Below are 22,424 nucleotides of genomic sequence, written 5' to 3' on the forward strand. Positions count from 1 at the left end.
ACTGAATATAAAACAGGTACATGTATAAATATTACAGGTGAAAAACTTACAGAAATATTGAACTACAATCTGAAGCGGGTTTAAACACAAACCCGCCCGACCCGTAACGGGCGGGTTTTTTACTCGCCCATTGTTTGTGGTTGCAGGGTTGGTTATGAAAATAAAAGCCCGTTATTTATGAGTGCAGGGTTGATATTAGCTAAAACCCGACCCGCCCGACCCATGTGCAGCTCTAATCTTGCCTCTAGTCTTGTGGATGCAAAACTGGTAAATCTGAACCAAACTAACGCAAATGCCTTGCGCACAGGACCCGGCTGATGAACCAAACACAGCTTAAACCCCCCATTTTAACACCTTCGTCAAAGAATCAAACACAGCTTAAACCCCATTTTGTTTATCTTTTTGAAGAAAATGGGATCTCATCTGCTGAAAAACCCAAAAATGAAAAGAACCCTTTTTACATCTACTTTCCTTTCTTCGATTTCGAAATCAATTCACCAAATTCCCCAATTAACAAATCACAATTCATCAGATTTGAAAGCTAGTACCAGTAGTTTTGGAACTTCACAGAACACAAGAAACCCTAGATGGATACATCAAAATTATCTAGTTTCATCATTAAAAATTCGATCTTTTAGTTCCCAAGTTGTTACTGATGAACTTCAAACCACTGATGGTTTAACAGTTGATCAAATCACTGCTAGTCAATGGCCAATACTTGATGAAACAGAAGGTGATTGGAGAAGTCATGCTTCTGCTGTTGCTCAATCTATTCAGTTGATCAAAAAGCGTTTACAGGTAAAGTTTAAAAACAAACGAGAACCTCCCATGTAGATTAATGCTATGAATTATTAAATTTATTGAAATTGTATATTGCTGCTAAGGTGTTTGATGACTGACACGATTGTGTCGGTATGGTTTCAGTGGAAGAAGTTAGTGATGAGGTTGCAAATGCTGACAATACAGTTGAACAAACCTGACCTTTGGGACGATCCTGTTCATGCTGGGAAGATTAGCCGGGAGCATGGTTCACTTATGGGTAAAATGAAAGAAGTGAATGGGTTTGAGAGAGAATTGCTTGAGCACATTGATATGGTGAAACTTGCGAAGGAAGAGAATGATGGAGAGTTGGAATTGGTGGGCACTCACTGCTTCTAGGCATGTACTTCATCTGCTATATATTATGTATGGTTTTTAATATATATTGTATTTTATGGGACTGCACAAGTAACAGGAAGGCATAAGATATGGCCGACGGGTGTATCATGTAACAGTCACTTTGGATTGCAGTCATTATGGGATGTTAATCAACCTCCCGAGTTTTAGTTCTTGATTCAGTTTGTTGTTTTCAGTTATTTGTCTTGTCACCTGTCTCAAAAGAGGTTATACTTGCAAAAGTGATAACGGCTTGTACAATATCTTTGAGCACTGAAAGGTTCCTTCTAATACTCATTGCAGGAATCTTTGAAAGCTTTACTTAAAATGAGAAGAAGTGCGAAGGAGAAAGAGCTCAAAGCTATGTTAGCTGGGGAGCATGATCCATGCTCATGTTTTATAGAGGTTACTCTCTTCATTTTTGCACACTAGCTGGTTGATCATTACTCCAATTCTTAGATTGTTGAAAAAAGAATTTATCATGAAATTCTCATTTGTAACAAAAAAAAATGATGCATGTTGCAGGTTCAACCAGGAGCTGGTGGTACAGAAAGCATGGATTGGGCTTCAATGGTCATGAACATGTATAAAAGTTGGGGTCGGCGTCGTGGATATGGAGTCACAGTGGTAGATGAAATGGCTGGTGAGGTTGCAGGAATCAAGGTTCACTTCTATCTTCGTCTTCTAGTATTTTCACAATATTGTTCATGCGCATCAGAATTTTAAGACTGTCACAACAATGATAATATAAAGTAGTTTGCATAAGACCACAACAAGAGAGGATCTCATAATTCCCGGATTAACCTAAATCTGATCCATTCTCAGTTCAATATCTGAAGGTTTTCTTTAACACTTCTCAGTTTTCTCCCTATTCTGTCCTTAATATTCTTTTTACCCTATTGCTGCTTTCTTGACTACGTTCTTATTTGGATCTTCCTTTTTTTTCACACTTAGAAATCTATGCTATGTGGGTTATAACTGAGGTGGGTTGTATATTCTGGTTTTCAGCGGGCAACAATTAAAGTAGATGGTGAATATGCTTTTGGATACGCCAAAGCAGAAGTAGGTACACACAGATTGGTGCGCATTTCACCTTTTGACAGTGGGAAACGCCGGCACACTTCTTTCGCTGCTGTGGCTGTAACTCCTATCTTGGGTGATGTATCGGCACAGGTTCAAATAAATGAGTCTGATCTCCGGATTGAGCGATTTCGTTCTGGGGGAGCTGGTGGTCAACATGCTAACACAACTGATAGTGCCGTCCGAATAGTTCACATTCCAACAGGAGTCACTGCCACTTGTCAAAACGAGAGGTATGTCAAATGAAATGCCTTTTACGAGGGAGAGAGTCGCTGCCACTTCTCAGAAACCCTGTTTATTAGGAGTATCAATTTGTATACTACAAGTATGGGAACTTAACAAATTAGATTTTATAAACAGGTCACAACATCAAAACAAGGCAATGGCGATGGCTGTACTTCAATCCCGATTAGACCAGCTTGAGATGGTTCGACAGGCTCAGATGAATGCGCAGCATACACAGTCCCTTACAGATAACAGTTGGGGCAACCAGATACGGAGTTATGTTCTACATGTAAGCCTTCTCAGCTAAAACGTGTTCTTTGCTTTCTCTTCTTATCTTTCTTATTTCGTCATCTGTTCTTTATGACTTGCGTTCACGTCTCTGAGTATCCTCTTTTTACTATGTGTTTATAGCCTTACCGCATGGTCAAGGACCTAAGAACAAACTATGAAGTTTCAGACCCTGACTCGGTTCTCGATGGGGATCTTGACGACTTCATATTAAGCTACTTATCTGCTTCCATGGATAAAGATGAAGATGATATGTGTTAAGAGTGGGATTTATGAACTTCAGAAGGCCTTCATTTCTGACACCACGGTAGTATTCTATGAGTAGATTCAGTCACTGCTAAGTTGCAGGAAACAAAATCATGCCTCAAGTGAAAGATGTATTTTCCCTTAAACTTCTTTTTACTAGTAAAAAAAGATAACTGTGTAATTACAATGACAAGATGTGATTTTTTTTACTTGTAGATGAACAATAAACAATTTGCAAATGCCTATCCAACTCTATAATTTAAATATCTGTCCATTGTCTGTAATTTTTCTTTGAAATTGTCCATTGTCTGTAATGCCTAATGTCACCAAGTTTCGTAACTGTCTATATTAGTGAGGTGGGTATCTTCATAAGATTGAAGGTTTATAGCAAGCAACAAGCTTGATGCTCTGATAAGAAGTTCCGGACCCAAAGTTTATCCATCTTACAAAAACAAAAGTGTTTTTTCCAATCTGATGGCTTTGGATACGTCTTTTTTAAGGATCGATGGCTCATATTCTTTCCAGAATGCAAAAGATAAATCGTGGTTGAGAGTTAAGCCTCCTTTTAAGCCTTAATCCAACGACCAAGCTCCCTTCTTTCCCTCATTTCGGTTTCAAAAACCTGAATTAGGGCTTTTCTTCCGATTTTCTTCATCAATTATCCTCCCGTTATTCTTGAGTCATATAAAACATTAACAAAAAATAATAATTTCTATATTCAATCCCTTAAATTCATACCCGACAATCAATTTTATGCGTTACATTCATATAACAAACCCTTGGAATGTTCGGCTACATACGTCTCAAGAGAGGTCATCATCTTCCCAGGTTTCTCCATTTCTTTCTCCTGCATATTCTCTCAAGAATACTAGCTAATACTTAGTTTGGATTAACCTTTTTAAAAAATTTGTAATTATCTTCAATTGTTTTATGTTGCTGGGTATATTGATTTGGGTTTCTTTATCATCTTCGGTATGAGTTTCTCAATATTTGGATGTATCATTGCAGATTTTTGTTAGTCTATTTGAGAAAAGAGTTGCCATCTATTTCAGGTAAATAATTTTGAATGCTAATTAATCTTGCTGAATTTTTATAAATACTGACTTTGTTGATGCATATCATTTTTAAACATGTAGGTAAGTGGGTCGTGGGAAGTTCGTATTTCAGAGGTATTTTAACTTCGGCATTTTTTTTTGAGGTGCCAGTTTCTGATTTTGTGTTTTGCTAAACACTAATTTATTTTTTTTGTTAATTAGTTCTCCACGATCTGATCTGTGAATTCTCTTCAAATGTTCAACCCATTTATTTTCTTAATCTAAATAGATACCCTGCAATACGAAGTTGTGGTTTGGGAAAGAATTTTAATGATAAAGAACGATCTCAACTGTTTAGAATGAGGTTATGCGTGTTTAGATTACATCATATGGTTAATGAGATTTGTGTTTACTGTGCAGCTTCTACTGATATTGTTGTGGCAATCAAAAAGAGGCAAACACTATCATTATCGCTATTTACTTTCAAAGGACTATGGCTTTTTTAATGGATGTAAAAATCAAAGTTATAATTTAAGAACCCCTAGAATGGATGAATTTGTGACAAGCTTCCTGGTAAAAAGATACTGAAGATTCGATGAACATTATCACATTATTGATGAGTTTCACAGTGAAAACCATCTAAACTTCCTCAGTACTTCCTAAGTATCCCTCATATCGTCTCCTGCAAGGTTGATTCAGGGTTTGAGGTCCTATTGCGCCTATAAGATCATTGGGTCCGTCCAGGTAGAAAATTGCAATTACCGATTCGTTTTTTGATATTTAGTAGAGATTTTTAGTAAATTATTCTTAAAGTAATTTTACAGAAAATTGATAATTATTCTTAAATTTCGTAGGTCACAAGAGTTTGATTGAAGATTTTAGTTCTCTTGCGTCAAGGTAAGTTTATCTATTTGTTGCGGTGATTTGTTCTTCGATTTAATTTTCAATGTGAACAGATTTTGGGAACTAAATATGTTCGATGTTGAGAGTTATTTCATGTATAAGCATGTCAAAAGTGTTTTTTGGGAAAAGTCACAAGCTGCTCGCAGATATCACCTTTACATTCTAATTAGGATAATCTCCCACTATTACGAGTTCCTTATATGCATTCTTGGTATTGGATACTCACAAATACAGATCAGGATATAACAAAATCTCCCATTTACCAGTTTTGGTCACTTGAGGCCTGGGTTATGTTGTTGCTTCTCTTTTCTTTGTTGTGATGGATATGTCAATTGATATTGATAAAACAATTTGACGATCCTGCCAAGATTCTGAACATTAAGGAACTCCTCAATACGCCCCTCCTGCCACTGATGGAAACACTTAACAAGAAAACTGACTTACAGAAACATACCCATGATCCTTTTGAAGGACCACTTCGTATGAGTTAATGAATGTTACTAACATTTGACAGACCTTACACCATGGGGGTTCAACTGCAGTTCTAATTGCAAAAAAAATAAATTGTTATCCTTTTTCAAAGGAAGTTCTTCTATTTTCTATAACCGCAAAAAGTGGTTGAAAGTTCTGTTTAAGTGGTTGTTTTGGTGACATTTTTTAATATAAAGTAAGTTGTAGCTGTTGTTTTGTTCTGTATACTCTCCTTTCCGTTACATTATTGGATATGTTTCGTTACTTATAGAAGCTTGAGTGAGAACTCTGCAAGATTGGCCACCACAGACAGAAGCCAAATACAACATTTCCTCCAAGAATGCAGGTGATGTCAAACCTATAAAAAGGTCATGTAGTATACAGTGATGAAAAGGGATTTATCCATGGGAATTAATAGGATTAACCTTTTTAAGTGTACTTATAAGATGTTGGTTAAATACTTTAATGGATAGAGCCATTGCTAACATGTGTGATTTGATACATTTGTATCATTTATTTCGCTAAATGTAATGGCAGATGATCGCGGTCTCTCAGATAGAGGCTAAATATGCATATTTGAATTTGATCTTCCAAAACTTAAAAAAAAAAAAATCCATGGAAGAACCATTAGTATGCTGGTTGCTGAAGGTTTTCATTTCCAAGGCTTAGATGAGTATTTCATAGACCCATCGTTACTTGCACAACTGGAAATCATTACGCTTGCACACCTGGAAATAAATAATCGAAGAACAAATCAATACAACTAGATGGAAGGTTGGCTACCTTGACATTCTCAGTCAATTAATGAAAGATTATGCAACTAATAATGGAAATAGAGATCGGGGTTACCTTGACATTCTCAGTCAATTAATGAAAGATTATGCAACTAATAATGGAAATAGAGATCGGGGCTAGGAAAGAAGCAAATGAGTAAGCATTCCATTTGCGTAGACGGACAATACTTGGAAAAGGAATTTCTGCCCAAAAAACAGAATGAATCCTACATTGTACAGGTCCGAGTCATGGTATGATGTGTGTGTGATGGCATATCTTACTAAGCGAAGTGCACTAGTGTTGTTTTTGGAATTTGTGATTTTGTGGGCACAAAAGAAAGATAACATCCAAATGGAGGTGATATATGAAATTAATCTTAAAACAGCTTTCGCACTGCCCACTTGGAAAAATGGAATGTCCACGCAACCCAACTCATTAATAACATAAAAGATATATCTACATAAACATACGATACGAAGATACAAAATGAAATTGAAAAATATCAGGCTTTACATATAATTCTCTTCGGAATGTAAGTTGTAGGCCATTAGTTAGTTTAAATTCCAGCCAAGTAAAATGTAACAGCCATGCCATTGAATACATCGGAATTTTCCGGGCCGTTACGGCACGGGTCATATGCTAGTGCTCAAAGAAAATGAAAAAAACCAAAGTGGCCATTTCAGGAATTACACTTCAAATCCGACGCTCCAAAACTACTCTAGGCAAAAGTGTCCTCGACACGTTACTAGTTGTACCACCTGAAGTCTGAAGATAACCGTCAATCAGCTTGAAAAAAAGAATGACGTTGGGTAGTTTACACTACAGTACACAAAAATCAGGAAACCAAAGAAACCCTCGGAACATACATCTTATGTCACACTTCTTAAAATCCCCCAACCATGGTTGTGATGGTAATGATGCTGAATATAAACACAAGGTTAACGAGTCCATTTTGTATGTTGTATACTTGTATTTGTTAGTAAAAGATACATAAATGACATTTCTTTTTCTCTGGTTGAACCACCATCACCAGCTCTTCCACTTTACTCAAAATTTTATGAGATGTTTTACAAAATCTTCAAGACAAGTGCAAAAAATATAAAGAATATCTACAATTTTAAGGAAAAAAGAAAAAAGGTATACCCAGATAAGAATCATCATTCTTCTACAAAAAAAAATTGTGCTGGGGGAGGGCCTAATGAAAAGATGACAGTGTCTTATTGAACCAGTCAGACAATCGATCCATCTTCTTCTGAATATCTCCACTTTTCGCAAAGTATGCTCGGACATTTGAAAGCATCACCTGGAAGTCATTCTCCACCGCGTCCACACTACGATAGTAGTCATTTGCTAACCTCGATTGGATCACTTCAAGATATAATGGAACAGGAAACCTGAAAAATAGACAATAAAATGCAGCTTCTTCGTCAGCGAAGGAACATGGTGTTTACCATCCAACAACTAATCTTAAGCTTCTTTTACAACTCTAAAACTTATCCTGATCATGACATGAACCAGTCTATCTATCTTATTTGTTTATGAATCTGATAAATGAAAGATCTATAAATTATTGACACTTTTATTATATTAAGCTATCCAATGGCCATCAATGTTATCCATCCAGGAAGATGAAAGTTTCATTAAGTTCCCTATGACGGACAATTACAAGTATCAGCAATCAGGGTACACTAAAAAAGGGGGAAAACAACTAGAGAAACTGAATACCTGTTTAAATAATCCGACTTCTGTGAGATTTGGTTTAATTTAGAAATCCCATAATTATCCTGCAATATTTCAGAAATCAAATTGGTTACAAACCTAGGGTCTCTAGTATATACTCAATTTGAACATCTAACTACAGCAGGGTTTAAATTTCATTAGAAGATAACAGATAATTATCCAAAAGAGGAGAAATCAGCAGATATACAAAGCAAAAACACAAAAATAGAATACCTTTGATCTGCTTGACTGTGCTATCTTCTCGAAGGCTTTTAATAAACTATTTCGTGTTTCAATATCAAGATGAGGGTGCTGCCACTGGCTATCAAGTTCATGAAGCTCCCAAGCACTATGGTCAATGAGACTTGTAGGATCTTCCCTGTATTTAATGGAATATTTCTCCCATGGGCTATCAGGAAACTCAGGAAACTTTGCCTTCACAGTTATAACCCGACCATCCCACCAGTTCCCACCATTAACATTTGCAGCATCAGTCCACCAGACCCGGCATTTGTCCCTAATTGTCCAGTTTCTGTTAATTGCAGCATCATACCGTGTTCTTTCGATGATAAAATCCGGAAAATCAATCAGCTCAGGCATAGTCAGTTTGAGTGTTTTACCCAACACACCGGATTGAAGATCAATGAACTTAAGGTTAATTTTACAACAGCTATCTCCCGAACCAGGAAGTGTGGAATAATCAAGATCTATAACTTTACAGAACTCCACAGCTCTTAAACCTCCCTTCAATGATCTCCAAGCTCCTAGTTCTGTTGAGCGCCGCGCTCCTATATGATTTTTCGGACTCTCTAAATAATCATCGTAACCCTGAGAAGCAAAACAAGTTCTGAGTGGAAATGTAGCGGATGTTTTTTTTTCTAATTTGTATTTTATATAATAATACCTGAAATATTGACCAAAACATTTACCTGCCTCAAGAATGCAACTTCGTCACCTTTCTGAGGGATATACCGGCACCACTCCTCCTGCTTTAAAAGCATCAACCATGACAGCGTGTTCATCTTATGATGTAATTTTCTCTCTTCTAAAGGATAATCAATATGATTGTCTTTGCGGTTTCTACATGATCTCAGTCCAACGGCCACTTTCGGACTGGATGTCGATTCTCTACCTAGATGTTGATCATTTGTTTTCACTGTAAACTTCTGTGCTCTTCTTGATGATGTCTCAGCTGATCCATGACCACTTTCTGTTCTCTTAAAACTACAATTTTCACCAGTTAGCTCCAACCTACTTGCCTTCATGGATCCGTTTCTATCTATCCCACCACGTGCACCTTCTGGACAGTCAGCTAGTTGGTCATGATTATAAATGCTGGCATTTGAAGTACTTTCTTCCAAGCCACCATCACCTTCAGAATTAGATCTGGCCTTACTTGACTTTGTCCTTTTATAAACAGCGCTAAACATCTTACTGTCTCTATCTGAACACAACCTACTTGAATCGTGTAAACTGGTCTGAGACTCGCTAATACCGAAGCCAGTCTCATCTCCGTTATCCACACTACGCCTACAGGTACCTTCATCCTCCAGACACAATCCTAAGGTTAGACTCTGCTCCCTGACAGTTCCAACCCCGGAATCAAATCCTGCACTTACAATATCTTCTTCCACTGGAACAATGGAATTTATCTTCAACAAACTGTCCTGATCTTTCCACCTAGATCTAATTTTAAACTTCGTACAGACTCTTGGTATATTTTCTTTCACATCTTGAAAGTGGTCAGCTCCGTTCATAAACACCTCTTTACCATTAACTACTGAATTAAGCCCTTCCAGAGGCTCCTCATGATACCCACTTCCACTGGGGCCAGGTCGGGCTTCAGATTCAAGAACAAGATTCCCGTTACAGGGCACTAGAGATGAGCCCTTGCTCGTTCCGTTGTCGTCTGCAGATGACTGCTCTTTAGGTATTATAATATTGAAACTACCTGAAGTAGATGCCATGTTATATGCCTTTGTGTCTGTCTTACAGTCGTTAGTTAGCATTTCTAACTTGGGGCATGAAGATTGCTCAAGATTTGCCTTGGATACAGGGAGCCCACCCATTGGGAAGGGATCTCCTGACCTAAAACGCTTTGCTGACCGTGCCTTGACCTCTCCCCATCCCTTGTATCCTGCAGACAAGTCTAGTTGGTCCTCCACTTTTGCAGGTTCTCCAGGCAATCTGACTCCAATATCGCCACAACTTCGTTGCAGGGAATCAATCATATTACCAGAAGAGGTCCACTGATCTTGGATATATTCCCCAGTGATTGCTTGAGGAGTTTTAGAGGAGGAACCTAATATGCTCACTGGCCTATCGCATTCAAGCTTGGAGTTCTCCATCATAGATATAGGCCTTTTTGAATCACGAGCCGGCAACTTAAGGACCAATCTTCTCTTCGTTACTTGAGATTCCGCTGGTACAAAGGTTTTGGGTACATTTTCAGACTCATCAAACATTGTAGCTTTCCCTTTAGAATGTCTCTGGTTTAAAGATCCATCCGACTCATTGCTCTCAATGTTTGAATCTGGCGGAACTGATTCACTTTCCAACGAATCGCTCTCTGAGCCTAGATCTTCTTCGTCGTCTGTAGATGTTGCTGCCCATTTAGGACCTTTATGAGTAGAAGACCGTGCAGAATGTCTCTGAGGCCGCAACGACTTTGATTTAGATGATTTCCTGCCTTTAACTTTCCGCCCTGTTCTTGATTTCTTGCTTATGTTACTTCGGGATAAAGTGCCATCACGTTCATCCAGATTTCTCCTTTTGATACGCCTCCCGGAAAAAGTCATCAACTCAACCTGAAACGAAGAGAATTAACTCTAGGAGTCCACAAACAATGCAAAGTAAATTTGAGTATAATAAAATTATATACATCTCCCTGGTGTTTTTTCCTTCTTGACATGCGACGCCCGTTTCCGCCATCACTATCTTCTATACTGCATTCTGGATCACCAGAAGAACTGGCACTTAAACCGCCTTGCTCCCCTTCACTAGAATTTTCGTCAGTGACATTGTATTCTGAATCATTATCTTCACTTTGAACCTCAATCTCTGGTTCCCAATCCATGACATCTATGAACTCAGGTAATGGCTCGACAATTCTATCCAAATCCACTAATGGCAGCAATGGGTATTCTTGAAGGCCACTGATGTCCAATGGGCCAACGGCAAATTTAACTGAAGAAGGGCGCCATTCAATACCCAGCGCACCTAATCTTCTCTGCTGGTACATGCTCTGATATGGTTCTGGATATGGAATCATGCCTGGAAATTCAGAATTTAAGATAATCCAGTTAAAAGATGTCAATTCAAACATACCATATTCTACTCAAAGTTTAGTAGGTAAAATGACGATGCATACTTGCATCACAAAGATGATCTTGAATATTCCTTCGGTACGGAACTAGCTGAGTCTCCTGCATCATGGTAAGCAAGGTTGGAAGTTAAAATAGAGGAAATATAGGATCGCGCATGTAACTCAAACGCTATCACTACGTAAGTAGAATTGAACTACACATGGATAACTACATATGTGTTGCAGAAACAAAAGAATCGTCCATCTTATGAGTGCTAAACATGAAAAGAAAGCTTCAGATAGTAGTGCAAACGTAATGGAGATCAACTAACCTGATCCAAAGCATTTCCGTGGGTATCTTGGATAAGGGGACGATAATCCCCAAGGAAAAACTGGTTAAAAGGGCAAACAAAATCAATATCGGAGTCATAAAGATGCAATAACTAGTCAGAGTAAGACCATATATTACCTGATCATATTTGGCATCCTTTTGGGACTCTCCTTGGCCGGTGGATAATACATATATTTGACCAACATCATCAGACAGTACAATTGATGTACCATCCCTGTTATAACAAAGGAGATAAGTAAGCATAACAACAAATAAGAATAACACATCACAAGAAAAGACCATGAAGGCTTAAACGAAGAAAGGAAACAGCTAAATGACAAAACATCCAAATGAAGGTACACAAAATGGCCAAACCCAACAACAAAGAGAAAGACTTTAACATGCAAGACAAGATAGATATGCGCTTCTACATGTAGAGATGCAAGACCAAATATATGGTGTCATGTGTACTAAACTTACGGAGAAAACTTCCCATCAACCAACTTAAAGCGTCCAATTTCATATATGCGAATAGGTGTGCCCTCCCAAATCTAAAACAAAATACAATTTGATGGATTAACTTAGAGGAGTAAAATTAAGGCATATATAAACACAAGGGTTGAGGAACCAGAAACTCACATCCCAGACTATAGTTTTCCCATCATATCCTGCACTCATAGCTATTCGCGGGTTGAAAGGGTGAACATCCAAAACATAAGTCTACCACAAACCAAAACAGAAGAAAAACAACAGAATTCAGAATCTTCTCTGCTGAGACTTGGGAAAATAACTTCTCTTTAATCAAGATTAGTTACAGATCACTTACAGATTCACTATGGCCAGTCAAAGAGTGCACCAAGCTACCATCACGAGCATTCCAAACACATATTCTGCAATCTGTGCGACACACACAAAAAAAAAAAAAGTCAGGCAATACTGCAACCAAAAGAAATAATTCGGAGGTTTTATCAACATTTACTTATTATCCAAAAAATCATAAGAATATATGGACGATCAGCAGGAAGAAACTTCTTGGATTTTCTGTATTCTAATTCAACTATAAGTTTCTGCATATACAAATTTAAAGAAAGTACCCATGATTGCAGCAAGCACAAAACGATCATCGAGGCTCCAAACTATCATATTAACACCGCGGGGAGTTGTAAGGAGTCTCTGACGTGGGCCACCTCGAGGTGGTTGGGCAGGCATTGGTGGGGGTGGAACTTTGAGATGATACGACTGTACCCAGCGAACAATCTTTGACTGAAACATAGATGGAAATGATAAAGAAGGGAAACCAATCTTTTACACCGCACTAACATTTGCAAGAACTCATATGGTCGAACAACAGTTTGTTTTTCAAAATCTCCCAGTATGGACACATATCGGCACTAGTACTCGAGTCAGACACACGCAGACATTGCAACTTAGTTGTATAGAGCTTGAAAACATAGAAGAATCACGAGGTGCAAGAGAATAATAATAAGAAGAAACATGGCTCCCTAATTCTTTAATACAATCCTGAAAATAGCCATTTCATTTTCTTAAGAACAATATGTAACAGTAACCAGGCCCTAAACCACTTCCTAAATTTTGGTGGCGGTGTCAACTATCGTACTCAACCCGACAACGACATATGTACCCATATCGTTGTTACACAGCATAAGGTAGAGTTGCATAAAGAAGGATGTTGTTTCCTCTCAAGACACATAGTAAAAACTATCGAACAGGAAATAACTCACATGAGATCTGCGTGATTTTGGAATCCATATAATTGCACTACCATCACGAGAACAAGTAACTATGGAGTCATGTGAAAACCTGACACAAACCAAAAGCAGCATTCAAGTTAAGTAAATTAGTGTCGATGAGAAACTAATCAATAAATGCAATCCTAGAAAACCTTCTACAGTACCAGGAGTTTCTAAACTTTGGAATATTGTCTTCCTTTGAAGTGTCTGTGGTAGACAGTCTGGATGCCACAGCACATCCGCTGAACAGTTCAAAACAAAGATCAGCATGGTTAAAAGAAAAACATTAATAAAAAAAAAGTTGATTAACCAGGAAAACTAACCTAAACTGCACATAATTTACATCATTTTCGTGGCCGGATAATACATCCATCTCATGATTTGGCTGGTCAGGGTCCTCAGAGTTGAATTTACAAGCACTCCAAACCTTCAAATAAAGAAACATAAACTTCCAAATTAAAAAGTGGACATTTGAAACGTACTTCTAAAGAAGAAGAAATACTATATCATTATTGGAGAATATGCTTAGCCCGTACCCTTGCATAAGTATCTGAGCTACCAGTGACGAAAACAGTTCCGTTAGCATTGTACGCGCAACATAGTATTTGATGGCTCTGCGGAACAGTACTTGATGAGGGGCCATTGTTCTTTCCTGCGGTGAGTTTGCATATTCCCCTAAGTTGTCAATCCCCAAAGCCCAGTAAACAAATCAAGACCTCATAAGAAGAAACAAACTCACCAGCTGTAGGGTCAATAGGTCTTGGAAGATAAATTCGTGGACTAAGCTGTGATTTTGTAGCATCCCAGATACGACATGTTCCATCATCTGATGACCTGTGGGAAAAAGAAAAACAACGACATGTGAATTGCAAAGCAACGTAGCATCAAATAGATAGTACATTTTATCATGTGGTTCATAGTGTCACAACAGAAGTGCAACATACTTAACAACCAATTCAACAAATGTCGCTTACGATAAAAGATTGAATACAGAGCTAGGCCGCGGACTAAACGTAATAGCAGTCACAGCTCCAGTATGGCCCCTCAAAACAGAAATCGGCAGCCCATCAGGCAAACGCCACTGTCAAACACCAAAATGTATGTCTCATCGCCAGAGAACACAAATCACAGAAGAAGAGAAAAACAATAACTGAGGTCAACAAAATCTTACAACTCGAATTACGAAGTCATTTGAGGCAGATGCGACCACAGCATTGTTCGAGCTCACAGCCAAGTCAGTAATGTCACCCTTTCAAAGCATATAATGGAACTGTTAAAGTGATACACAAATACAACAAGTTAAATGTATTGGCGTGTTGCAGATTTTATGTCAACTCACTTCATGTCCACGGCAGCTGGCTAAGCAAAATCCTGTCTCCATTGACCAAATCTTTACAAGACGATCATCGGAACCAGTAATAACATATCTCCCTGAACGATCAAATATTGCTACAAAAGATATACAACAGGCAGATAAATCAGATGCCAGTATATATGCCAGAATATTATGTGAGGCTTATTCGTGCAAAAACATATTGCAGATGAAGAGGAAGACGAAAATGTACCACAATAGACAGCATCACGATGTCCCCTAAGTTTCTTGATGTTTTCCATCTTTTGCACCATAGTTGACGGTTTTGCAATAGCATAACATGCTGCACGGACAGATGGAGCACGATGGTGTTTAGTAAAACCACCACCAATTTCCCTCAAACCAAGCCCATGCACCTGATCAGCCTGCATGTGAGGCCAACGCAAGTAACCAGGGAGATGGCTGACTAGCTGATCTTCATTTCTCCTGTCAGCTGAAAATAGAGAAAATGATTATGCTTTGAAAACAACAATAAAAGAAAGAAAAAATACCACTTTTCTCTTCTCACAACATGTTACTCTGGAACAAAAATAAACTGGGAGAACTTATATACTAATTATTTGAGGGTAGATGACTGTCAAACTTAGTTTTGCAATAAAAAGTGTCTGGGAAATAACACTCAAAGAGGAAAGCAGAAATTTAACATACATCCCAGTAGCGAAAAAGAACCAGATCCAAGGAGTGTAGGAACATCAGCAGCATTTGGAATATTTCCACCAAGCATGCCAAGAGATGGGGGGGCAGTAGTCAGGATCAATTGCTTCAGAAGCTTTACCAGGTGATCCTTTCCCACGTGCGGATACCTAAGACAATAGAACCATTTAATTATTACGAGAAAGTGTTCACTTGCTTATTACTATTTCCACAATTGGGGAAGGCATTTCCTTAGGTATGAGGGGCCGAATACCAGCTATCGTGATGATACAGGTTCATGTTAAGTGTAACTGGTAGCAAATGGAAACTGGGCCTAAAACCTAAGTACTAACTTGCTGGAATTAATTTTCACTTGGATTCCTCTGGATTATATAAACACATTATCTGACAACAAGCTGAACCAACACGCGAACAACATAATGAATAGTAAGCATTGTTAAACTATTATAGTAACCTCTTGGCTAAACCGCTAAGCTGCAGAAAACGTAGGAAACAAAGAACGAACGCCAAACAGTAATTAAGAGAACAAAGGCAAAGAATAATACACACCTTTCGGCTAATTTATTGTAACTTAATGGGAGGGACAACCCATTATCATCCTCATCACCAGTTCGGGTTCCATTCCTTGAATACCAAGCATGATATCTTCTAGGTAGAAGTTGATGTTCCAGTAGTTCATTCCAAAATTGCCCATAAGTTCTGTGGCATGGACCAGCTGATAGAAAATGCATAATCAAAAAATAAACTTCTGTAAGGTCAATATCTACATCAGTGTCAATTGATGGAGAGCCAGCTGTCTCCGCCTCTGCAAAATGAGCTTTCTCTGGCACCTTGATGTCTGGTATCTTCAAAGGTGCCATACCAAGAGGAGGTGCTTCACTCGAAGGTAGGTACTTCCTAAGGGCCATATCTCATGTGAAACCTGGGAAAATAAAGACAACAGAAAAACTTCAATTTGCACCGCAAATGCAACACATTTTCATACATTCATCAATGGAAACCCAGTTGCTAATCTACTGTCATGATATCGGTCCACGTCATTTTTTTCCGCTAGGAAGATCATTTGATTAATGAGAATTTCATTTCACGCTAAGAAAGTGCGACTGAACACTACTTAATTAGGTCACATAGAAAACCCAAACAGTGTCCATTGGGAGACTACATACTGTATTTTGTTAATCACAAGCAGAATCATGTTTTATCTAACATTTCAAGACATCTAAGTTAAATTCTCTTAATGTTCAAATAGTTTAATAACTTATGGTGTAGACTTGAGGAGATGGCATACCAGTGACATAAACAACAAATGGTAGAAAAACATAACTTGTGGGATAAGCACACGAGGGACATACACCAACATCCCACTGCCATTATTCATCTACATATGGATATCTTACTTCCTAGAGTATGTCTGTTGCACATTGACATATATCACCAAGTTTTGGTTGTTTTAGCTGTGCAGTTATTTTTATTTTCTCGTTCAGTTCAGATCCTTTTCCCTCTTAATACTAACCTTAAATGTGAAGCAGCATATGTTTGTAATGCAACTCCATCAATAACAGTATGCAACCTGAAACCTAATCTCATTCAAAAATTATGAAATAAACTATACACCCTAAACCAGAACCAACCCTAACCGATCATTACCCCGAAGTTTCCGAATCCCCAAGATCCTTCTACATACGTGACATGTACACCTTAAGAGCTCAGCATAAATTACATAAAAAATAAAAACAATCTTTACATCACCTTAACCAATTATAACTAAACAATAACAGTAATTTTAGCAACATTTAAGTAAATTCAAAATACTTACTATTTAAATTGCGCCAAGAAAATCTTCAACAACATTCTGAATTCCAAAAAACCCTAAACCACCATATACACCTTTCGTCTGCAAAATTCAACAAGAGTCCACATTCATCTATCCATACTCAGTCTTTTTAACAAGAAAATCCACACAAAAAGAAACTAAAACAACGAATTCAAGATCTGTTCAGAGGCATGCAGAACAAACCCTAACTTGTCTAAAATTATACCAAGTTTCAAACTTTATGATAATTTCTTGAATACAAATGACAGAAGTGGAGTGAAATACCTATTCAGCACCAATTTAATGACAATGTTGTTGTTGATGGATGGAAAAAAAAAACTGGACCAAAAAATAATCGGCGATTAATTGTTTCTGAAGAAACGCAAGAATTTCGAATGTTCTTCTAGTTTGTTAATAACGTTTTTTAATGTTCCAGTGAAGAGAAGACGATGAAGAAGAAGAGGAGTCTGAAGCTACAACGTCCCCCACCACCACCAGCGACACCTCTTTTTCTCTCTCTCTCTTTAAACTCTTTCGCGGTGTTTCGTATTCTTACGGTGTTTTCGTGAATAGCATGGATTTTGTACTCCGGTAGTTGGGTGTTTATCCAACTCCGGGTTTTTACTGAAACGTGGCCGTGTTAGATTCGATGCGCTAACATATTGTAACCTTTTTTTTTTTTTTTCTTGAAAGAAAAACCAAATGAAGATTTTATTAATCACATAAAATAAGTACAAATTAAACTTTACATGACTCTTTTTCAACTTCTAATCTAGACATGATTTTTTTTTCTAACCTAGATATGATTGACACTGGGAGATCTGAACTCCATTTCCTAACACAATTATTCATTCTAGTATACTTAGCAAGTAAGTCTGCTACTTGATTACACTTCCTATTTTTAAAGCAAACTTGAACATTTCCTAGACATTGGACTAAATGCTTACACTCCCTAATGAGATTACTATCTTCCCACCTGGTGTTTATGATGTTGCCATTGATACTCTCCATAACTTCTTTGTTGTCTCCTTCCACAATGACGTTTTGAAGCTGAGATTGGAAAATCCATTGAAGAGCTTTTAAAACAGCCACTGCTTCAGCTTGAGCAACATCTCTAGTTCTTTCTACCAGCGTCCAGGCCTCCACCATCCTCCCTGTAAAATCTCTAGCAATTAGAGCAATACCAGCATAAAAATTATTGTGTAAAATAGAAGCATCAACATTAATTTTTAGTTTGCCCCTTGGAGGAGGTGACCAATGTCTATTGGCATGATCACTAGTTCAATTTCTGCCTGTGTTGTTACTTGCAGGCTGATTCAGAACAACATTGCAACTTATATTGATCATGTTATCAGTGCAGTAAGACATAATTCTGGTTTTCAGGCCTATGCTGGTGTTGCTAGAGTTGTTGAAGATAAGGTCACATCTTGATTTCCATATAAACCACATAGTAATAACTATCAAATGTATAATCGGTTTCTTGTTGAAGGAGATGGTATTGGTAGTATTGCACCGGTTTCTTATCCAGTGTCTGACATCTGTGATATCCCTTAGCTCTTGATATACCACTGAAGAGACAGTATTCCGCACATTTCTTGCAAAGTGGCATTGGATTAGAATATGAGTGATAGATTCAGACTCACTATTGCATCTTTGGCACATAGGGTTTCTTTGCTGGTTATATCTTGCACTCTTTTCATTTACTAGAAGGATATCATGAACTACTTTCCACATAAAGAGTTGGCATTTGTAAGGAATTTGCAGATGCCATAAGGTGAGCCAAAATTTAGATTTTTCTTCGTTGCTTGCTAAATAAGGACATGTTTGGCACAAAATAGCTTTGTAAGTAGAGTTCACATTGAACTGACCATTTCTTGTTAGAGACCATAGCAGTTTATCTTCATTTTGGGTTGAAGGCTCGATATTGAGAATCTTCTCAATCTTCTCTTGAGTGAAATACTTTTGTAGCTTGTTTAGGTCCCAACAATTAGTATGTTCATCAAATAATTCTGCCACTTTCAAATAATATGGATAATCTTCATACTGAGAGAAGTTCTGTTGTATTTGCTCTGCAGTATACCCTTCAATCCAATTGTCTCTAAAAGCAGAAACAGATTTCCCATTAGCAATTTGCCATATATGAAATTTCTTGACCCATTTAACCCCATGGCAGATACTTCTCCAAATTTCATTGCCTTTGCTAGAAACCTCATCTTGAAGAATGTTCTCATTTTTGAAATGTTTAGCCTTCAGAAGTTCAGTTCATTTTTTGCCTTGCTCTTGAACTAATCTCCAAGCCAGTTTGGTTATCATTGCCTCATTGAAGACTCTTAAATTCTTGAAGCCCAGCCCTCCCCATCTTTTTGGAATATTGATACTTTCCCAAGATTTGAAGTAACCTTTGCTTCCTTGTTTCTTGTTCCGCCAGTATATTCTTTGGATGGCTTTAAGATTATTTATGTTTTGTTGAGGAAGTAAGAAGTAACTCATCTGATGTAAAGCCATAGAGTTGGTGACTGCTTGAATTTGAGTACTCTTGCCAGCTTGATTAGTAATTCCAGCTTGCCATAACAACATTCTTTTTTGCATTTTGTTTTGGATATGACTAAAATATTTGGTTTTATTTCTGCTTATGAAAAGATTGAATCCCAAATATTTCTCCTCCAATGGCGTCACTTTCATACTAAGAATTCCACTAATTTGGCTTCTTTTTTTATCACTTAAGTGTTTGTCGAAGTGAATGCTTGACTTATCAATGTTCACCATCTGACCAGAGATGTTGCAGAAGTTGTTGATAATGGACTTTGAGGTGTTGATGGAGTTTATCTCAGCTGAGGAAAATAATATGCAGTCATCTGCAAAAAATAGGTGTGAGATTAGAGGACCTTTCGCTGCAGGAAAGACTGGAATCCAGTTTTTGTTGTTGACGAAGACATTTATCATTCTACTAAACCTTTCATGCAAATGATGAATGAGTATGGAGAAAGGTTATCTCCTTGTCTTAGCCCCATGGTTGGTTGGATTGATTCTATTGGAGATCCATTTAGAAGGATGGAGATGGTTATTGTAGAGATACATTGGTTTACTAGCTTGCACCATTGGTCAATAAAACCCATTTTCTTCATGATGTTGATGATGAAATTCCACTCCATTCTGTCAAAAGATTTTGACATGTCCAACTTGATTGCCACAGCTCCTTTAGTTGCTTTAGTAGTCTTCGTGTAGTGCATAACTTCATGAGAAATAACAGTGTTATCAACAATATTTATACCTGGAACATAAGTTGCTTGCCAAGGGGATATTAATTTGTGTAATAGGGGTTTCAATCTGTTTGTTAAGATCTTTGAGATGATTTTGTAAGATATGTTACACAAACTAATGGGTCTGAAATCTGCAGGGTTTTGGATGCAATTGGTTTTTGGAATCAAGGTCTGAAAAGTGTGATTGAGTTCTTTAAGAAGTATACCCTTTTTGAAGAATTCTTGAACCATATTAACCACATCAGCTCCTATAATCTCCCAGTTTTGTTGATAAAATCCTGCTTGAAAGCCATCTGGTCCAGGAGCTGCCCATGCATTTATTTGTTGAACATTCTGCTTGATTTCCTGAGGAGTTGGTATGGCAACCAAATCTTTATTGTCTCCATCTGAGATGCGAGGTTTGATGAGATTCATAATTTCCCCATTGTCCTCTGGATTACTTGAAGTAGCAATTTCTTGGAAGTGAGCATTCAAGATGGCAGCTATCTCCTCTCTTGTTTCTTTCCATTCTCCTTGTTGATTTTTCAGAGAGTGTATTTGATTGCACCTTCTTCTGTAGTTGGCTTGAGAGTGGAAAGTCTTGGAATTTCTGTCCTGGTATTTGATAGTTTTTTCTCTTGATTGTTGATAAGCAATTCTATATTTTGTGTCATATATATCCACATTATTTGCTTTTTACCTTCCTATAAATTTTAATTCTGGTATATTAAAAATATATTCAATATGAAATTGCTAGCATGGAATGTTCATGGTTTAGGCAATAAACTTACTAGAGATCATCTCAAGAACTGCATTTTCAATTACAACCCTGATGTCATATTTTTATCTGAAACCAAATCTAGTGTTGCAAAGGCTACATATTTATTGAAACAAATGAAATACCCAAATATATGGTGCAATGAGGATAGGGTTAGAGTTGGTGAGCTTGCTCTATTATGGAAAGATGGTGTTGATCTTGAAGTCATTCATGCTTCCAATTATATGATAAATGTGATAATAAAGAATGGTGGCACTAACAAAAAATGGTTCTTAACATGCTTGTACAGTTCCTCTTATGACCATGATAGACAGGTACAATGGAATTTTATTCATGATATGGGAAGAAATATGAGCATGCCTTGGGTCATTATGGGTGATTTTAATTCCACACTCTACAGTTATGAAAGACAGAGTTACTCCATCAATCCCACTCAATCAAACCCAACAATTGTCACCACAATTGCCACTTTAGGTCTCATGGATATCCATAATGACCCATAATGACCCAAGGCATGCTCATATTTCTTCCCATATCATGAATAAAATTCCATTCCATGCTAGCAATCTCTAGTAACATAATGTAACCATTTTTAAGGAATTGTAGTGCTTTATAAGAATTATAAGGAATATAGGCATGGTTTTTAAAAGCGTACCCTTCATGTTTCGGAATTTCGCTCCGAAGCGGTCGGACGTGTTTGATTCGATGCGCTAACATATTGAAACCATTTTTAAGGAATTGTAGTGCTTTCTAAGAATTATAAGGAATATAGGCATGGTTTTTTAAAGCGTACCCTTCACGTTTCGGAATTTCGCTCCGAAGCGGTCATGTGAAGCGCATCTTACATGAAGTGTATGCTTCACGTTTCAGAGCGTATGCTTCGCTTCAAATTTCAACATTTCGCTCTGAAGCGGTCATTAAGCTATTCGCCTAATTTTGAAAGCTTTTAAAAGAAATATATGAATGTTTTAAGGGGGAATTGAACACCCCACCTCCCACTCGTCTGGAGTAGGTTGAACTAGTGTACACACGCATTGTTTTTGATAAAAAATAGACTTATATAAAAATTATATAAAAATTATATTCCTAATAAATTTATAATTATTAGTTACGACTAATTTATTTATAAAAAAACATCTGCTTCAAACATCAACCATGAAGCGACACTTCACGCTTCGACATACGCATCACTTCCTAAAAATAAAAAATGCTTCACGCTTTCAATACATTGAATATAGGGGTAGGGTGTAAAACTAGAAATAGTGAATTTGGAAAGTTTGCCGAGTT

At 37.5% G+C, this 22,424-nt stretch overlaps 2 protein-coding genes and 1 long non-coding RNA gene across 3 annotated transcripts; 2 read left to right on the forward strand and 1 right to left on the reverse strand.

Annotated features, from left to right (window-relative positions):
- The first annotated feature begins 316 nt into the window (after positions 1 to 316).
- On the forward strand, positions 317 to 3,278 carry LOC113334484 (peptide chain release factor PrfB2, chloroplastic-like). The gene is made up of 7 exons (XM_026580722.1): positions 317 to 798; positions 925 to 1,137; positions 1,459 to 1,560; positions 1,681 to 1,818; positions 2,164 to 2,468; positions 2,596 to 2,749; positions 2,872 to 3,278. The coding sequence occupies exons 1-7, from the start codon at positions 412 to 414 to the stop codon at positions 3,007 to 3,009; spliced, it is 1,437 nt and encodes a 478-aa protein (XP_026436507.1). The 5' UTR covers positions 317 to 411; the 3' UTR covers positions 3,010 to 3,278.
- Positions 3,279 to 3,570: 292 nt separating this feature from the next.
- On the forward strand, positions 3,571 to 5,196 carry LOC113334992. Its single transcript, XR_003353089.1, has 5 exons — positions 3,571 to 3,822; positions 4,003 to 4,046; positions 4,131 to 4,163; positions 4,449 to 4,772; positions 4,883 to 5,196. It is a non-coding gene; the product is annotated as an uncharacterized LOC113334992 (long non-coding RNA).
- Positions 5,197 to 7,187: 1,991 nt separating this feature from the next.
- LOC113334391 (PH-interacting protein-like) lies at positions 7,188 to 17,658 on the reverse strand. The gene is made up of 25 exons (XM_026580653.1): positions 17,406 to 17,658; positions 17,124 to 17,201; positions 15,857 to 16,229; positions 15,302 to 15,456; positions 14,847 to 15,086; positions 14,621 to 14,730; positions 14,453 to 14,530; positions 14,256 to 14,362; positions 14,021 to 14,115; positions 13,818 to 13,933; positions 13,605 to 13,708; positions 13,446 to 13,523; positions 13,273 to 13,351; positions 12,625 to 12,793; positions 12,357 to 12,427; positions 12,170 to 12,250; positions 12,011 to 12,081; positions 11,669 to 11,765; positions 11,532 to 11,591; positions 11,266 to 11,320; positions 10,777 to 11,168; positions 8,825 to 10,702; positions 8,130 to 8,723; positions 7,902 to 7,960; positions 7,188 to 7,570 (listed from the first exon to the last, which is right to left on the reverse strand). The coding sequence occupies exons 3-25, from the start codon at positions 16,213 to 16,215 to the stop codon at positions 7,372 to 7,374; spliced, it is 5,247 nt and encodes a 1,748-aa protein (XP_026436438.1). The 5' UTR covers positions 16,216 to 16,229; positions 17,124 to 17,201; positions 17,406 to 17,658; the 3' UTR covers positions 7,188 to 7,371.
- Positions 17,659 to 22,424: the final 4,766 nt, after the last annotated feature.

This window comes from Papaver somniferum, unplaced genomic scaffold (genome assembly GCF_003573695.1).
Source record: "Papaver somniferum cultivar HN1 unplaced genomic scaffold, ASM357369v1 unplaced-scaffold_137, whole genome shotgun sequence".
NCBI classification, from domain to species: domain Eukaryota; kingdom Viridiplantae; phylum Streptophyta; class Magnoliopsida; order Ranunculales; family Papaveraceae; genus Papaver; species Papaver somniferum.

Excerpts from the sequence above, each read along its gene's own strand:
- LOC113334391 (XM_026580653.1), bottom strand. The coding sequence starts at position 16,215 with ATGGCCCTTAGGAAGTACCTACCTTCGAGTGAAGCACCTCCTCTTGGT. Across the intron at positions 14,363-14,452 it reads ATGACTTCGTAATTCGAGTT|TGGCGTTTGCCTGATGGGCT; the intron begins GTAAGATTTTGT and ends GGTGTTTGACAG. Across the intron at positions 7,961-8,129 it reads CACAGTCAAGCAGATCAAAG|GATAATTATGGGATTTCTAA; the intron begins GTATTCTATTTT and ends GAAATATTGCAG.
- LOC113334484 (XM_026580722.1), top strand. The coding sequence starts at position 412 with ATGGGATCTCATCTGCTGAAAAACCCAAAAATGAAAAGAACCCTTTTT. Across the intron at positions 1,138-1,458 it reads ATGATGGAGAGTTGGAATTG|GAATCTTTGAAAGCTTTACT; the intron begins GTGGGCACTCAC and ends TACTCATTGCAG. Across the intron at positions 1,561-1,680 it reads CATGCTCATGTTTTATAGAG|GTTCAACCAGGAGCTGGTGG; the intron begins GTTACTCTCTTC and ends TGCATGTTGCAG.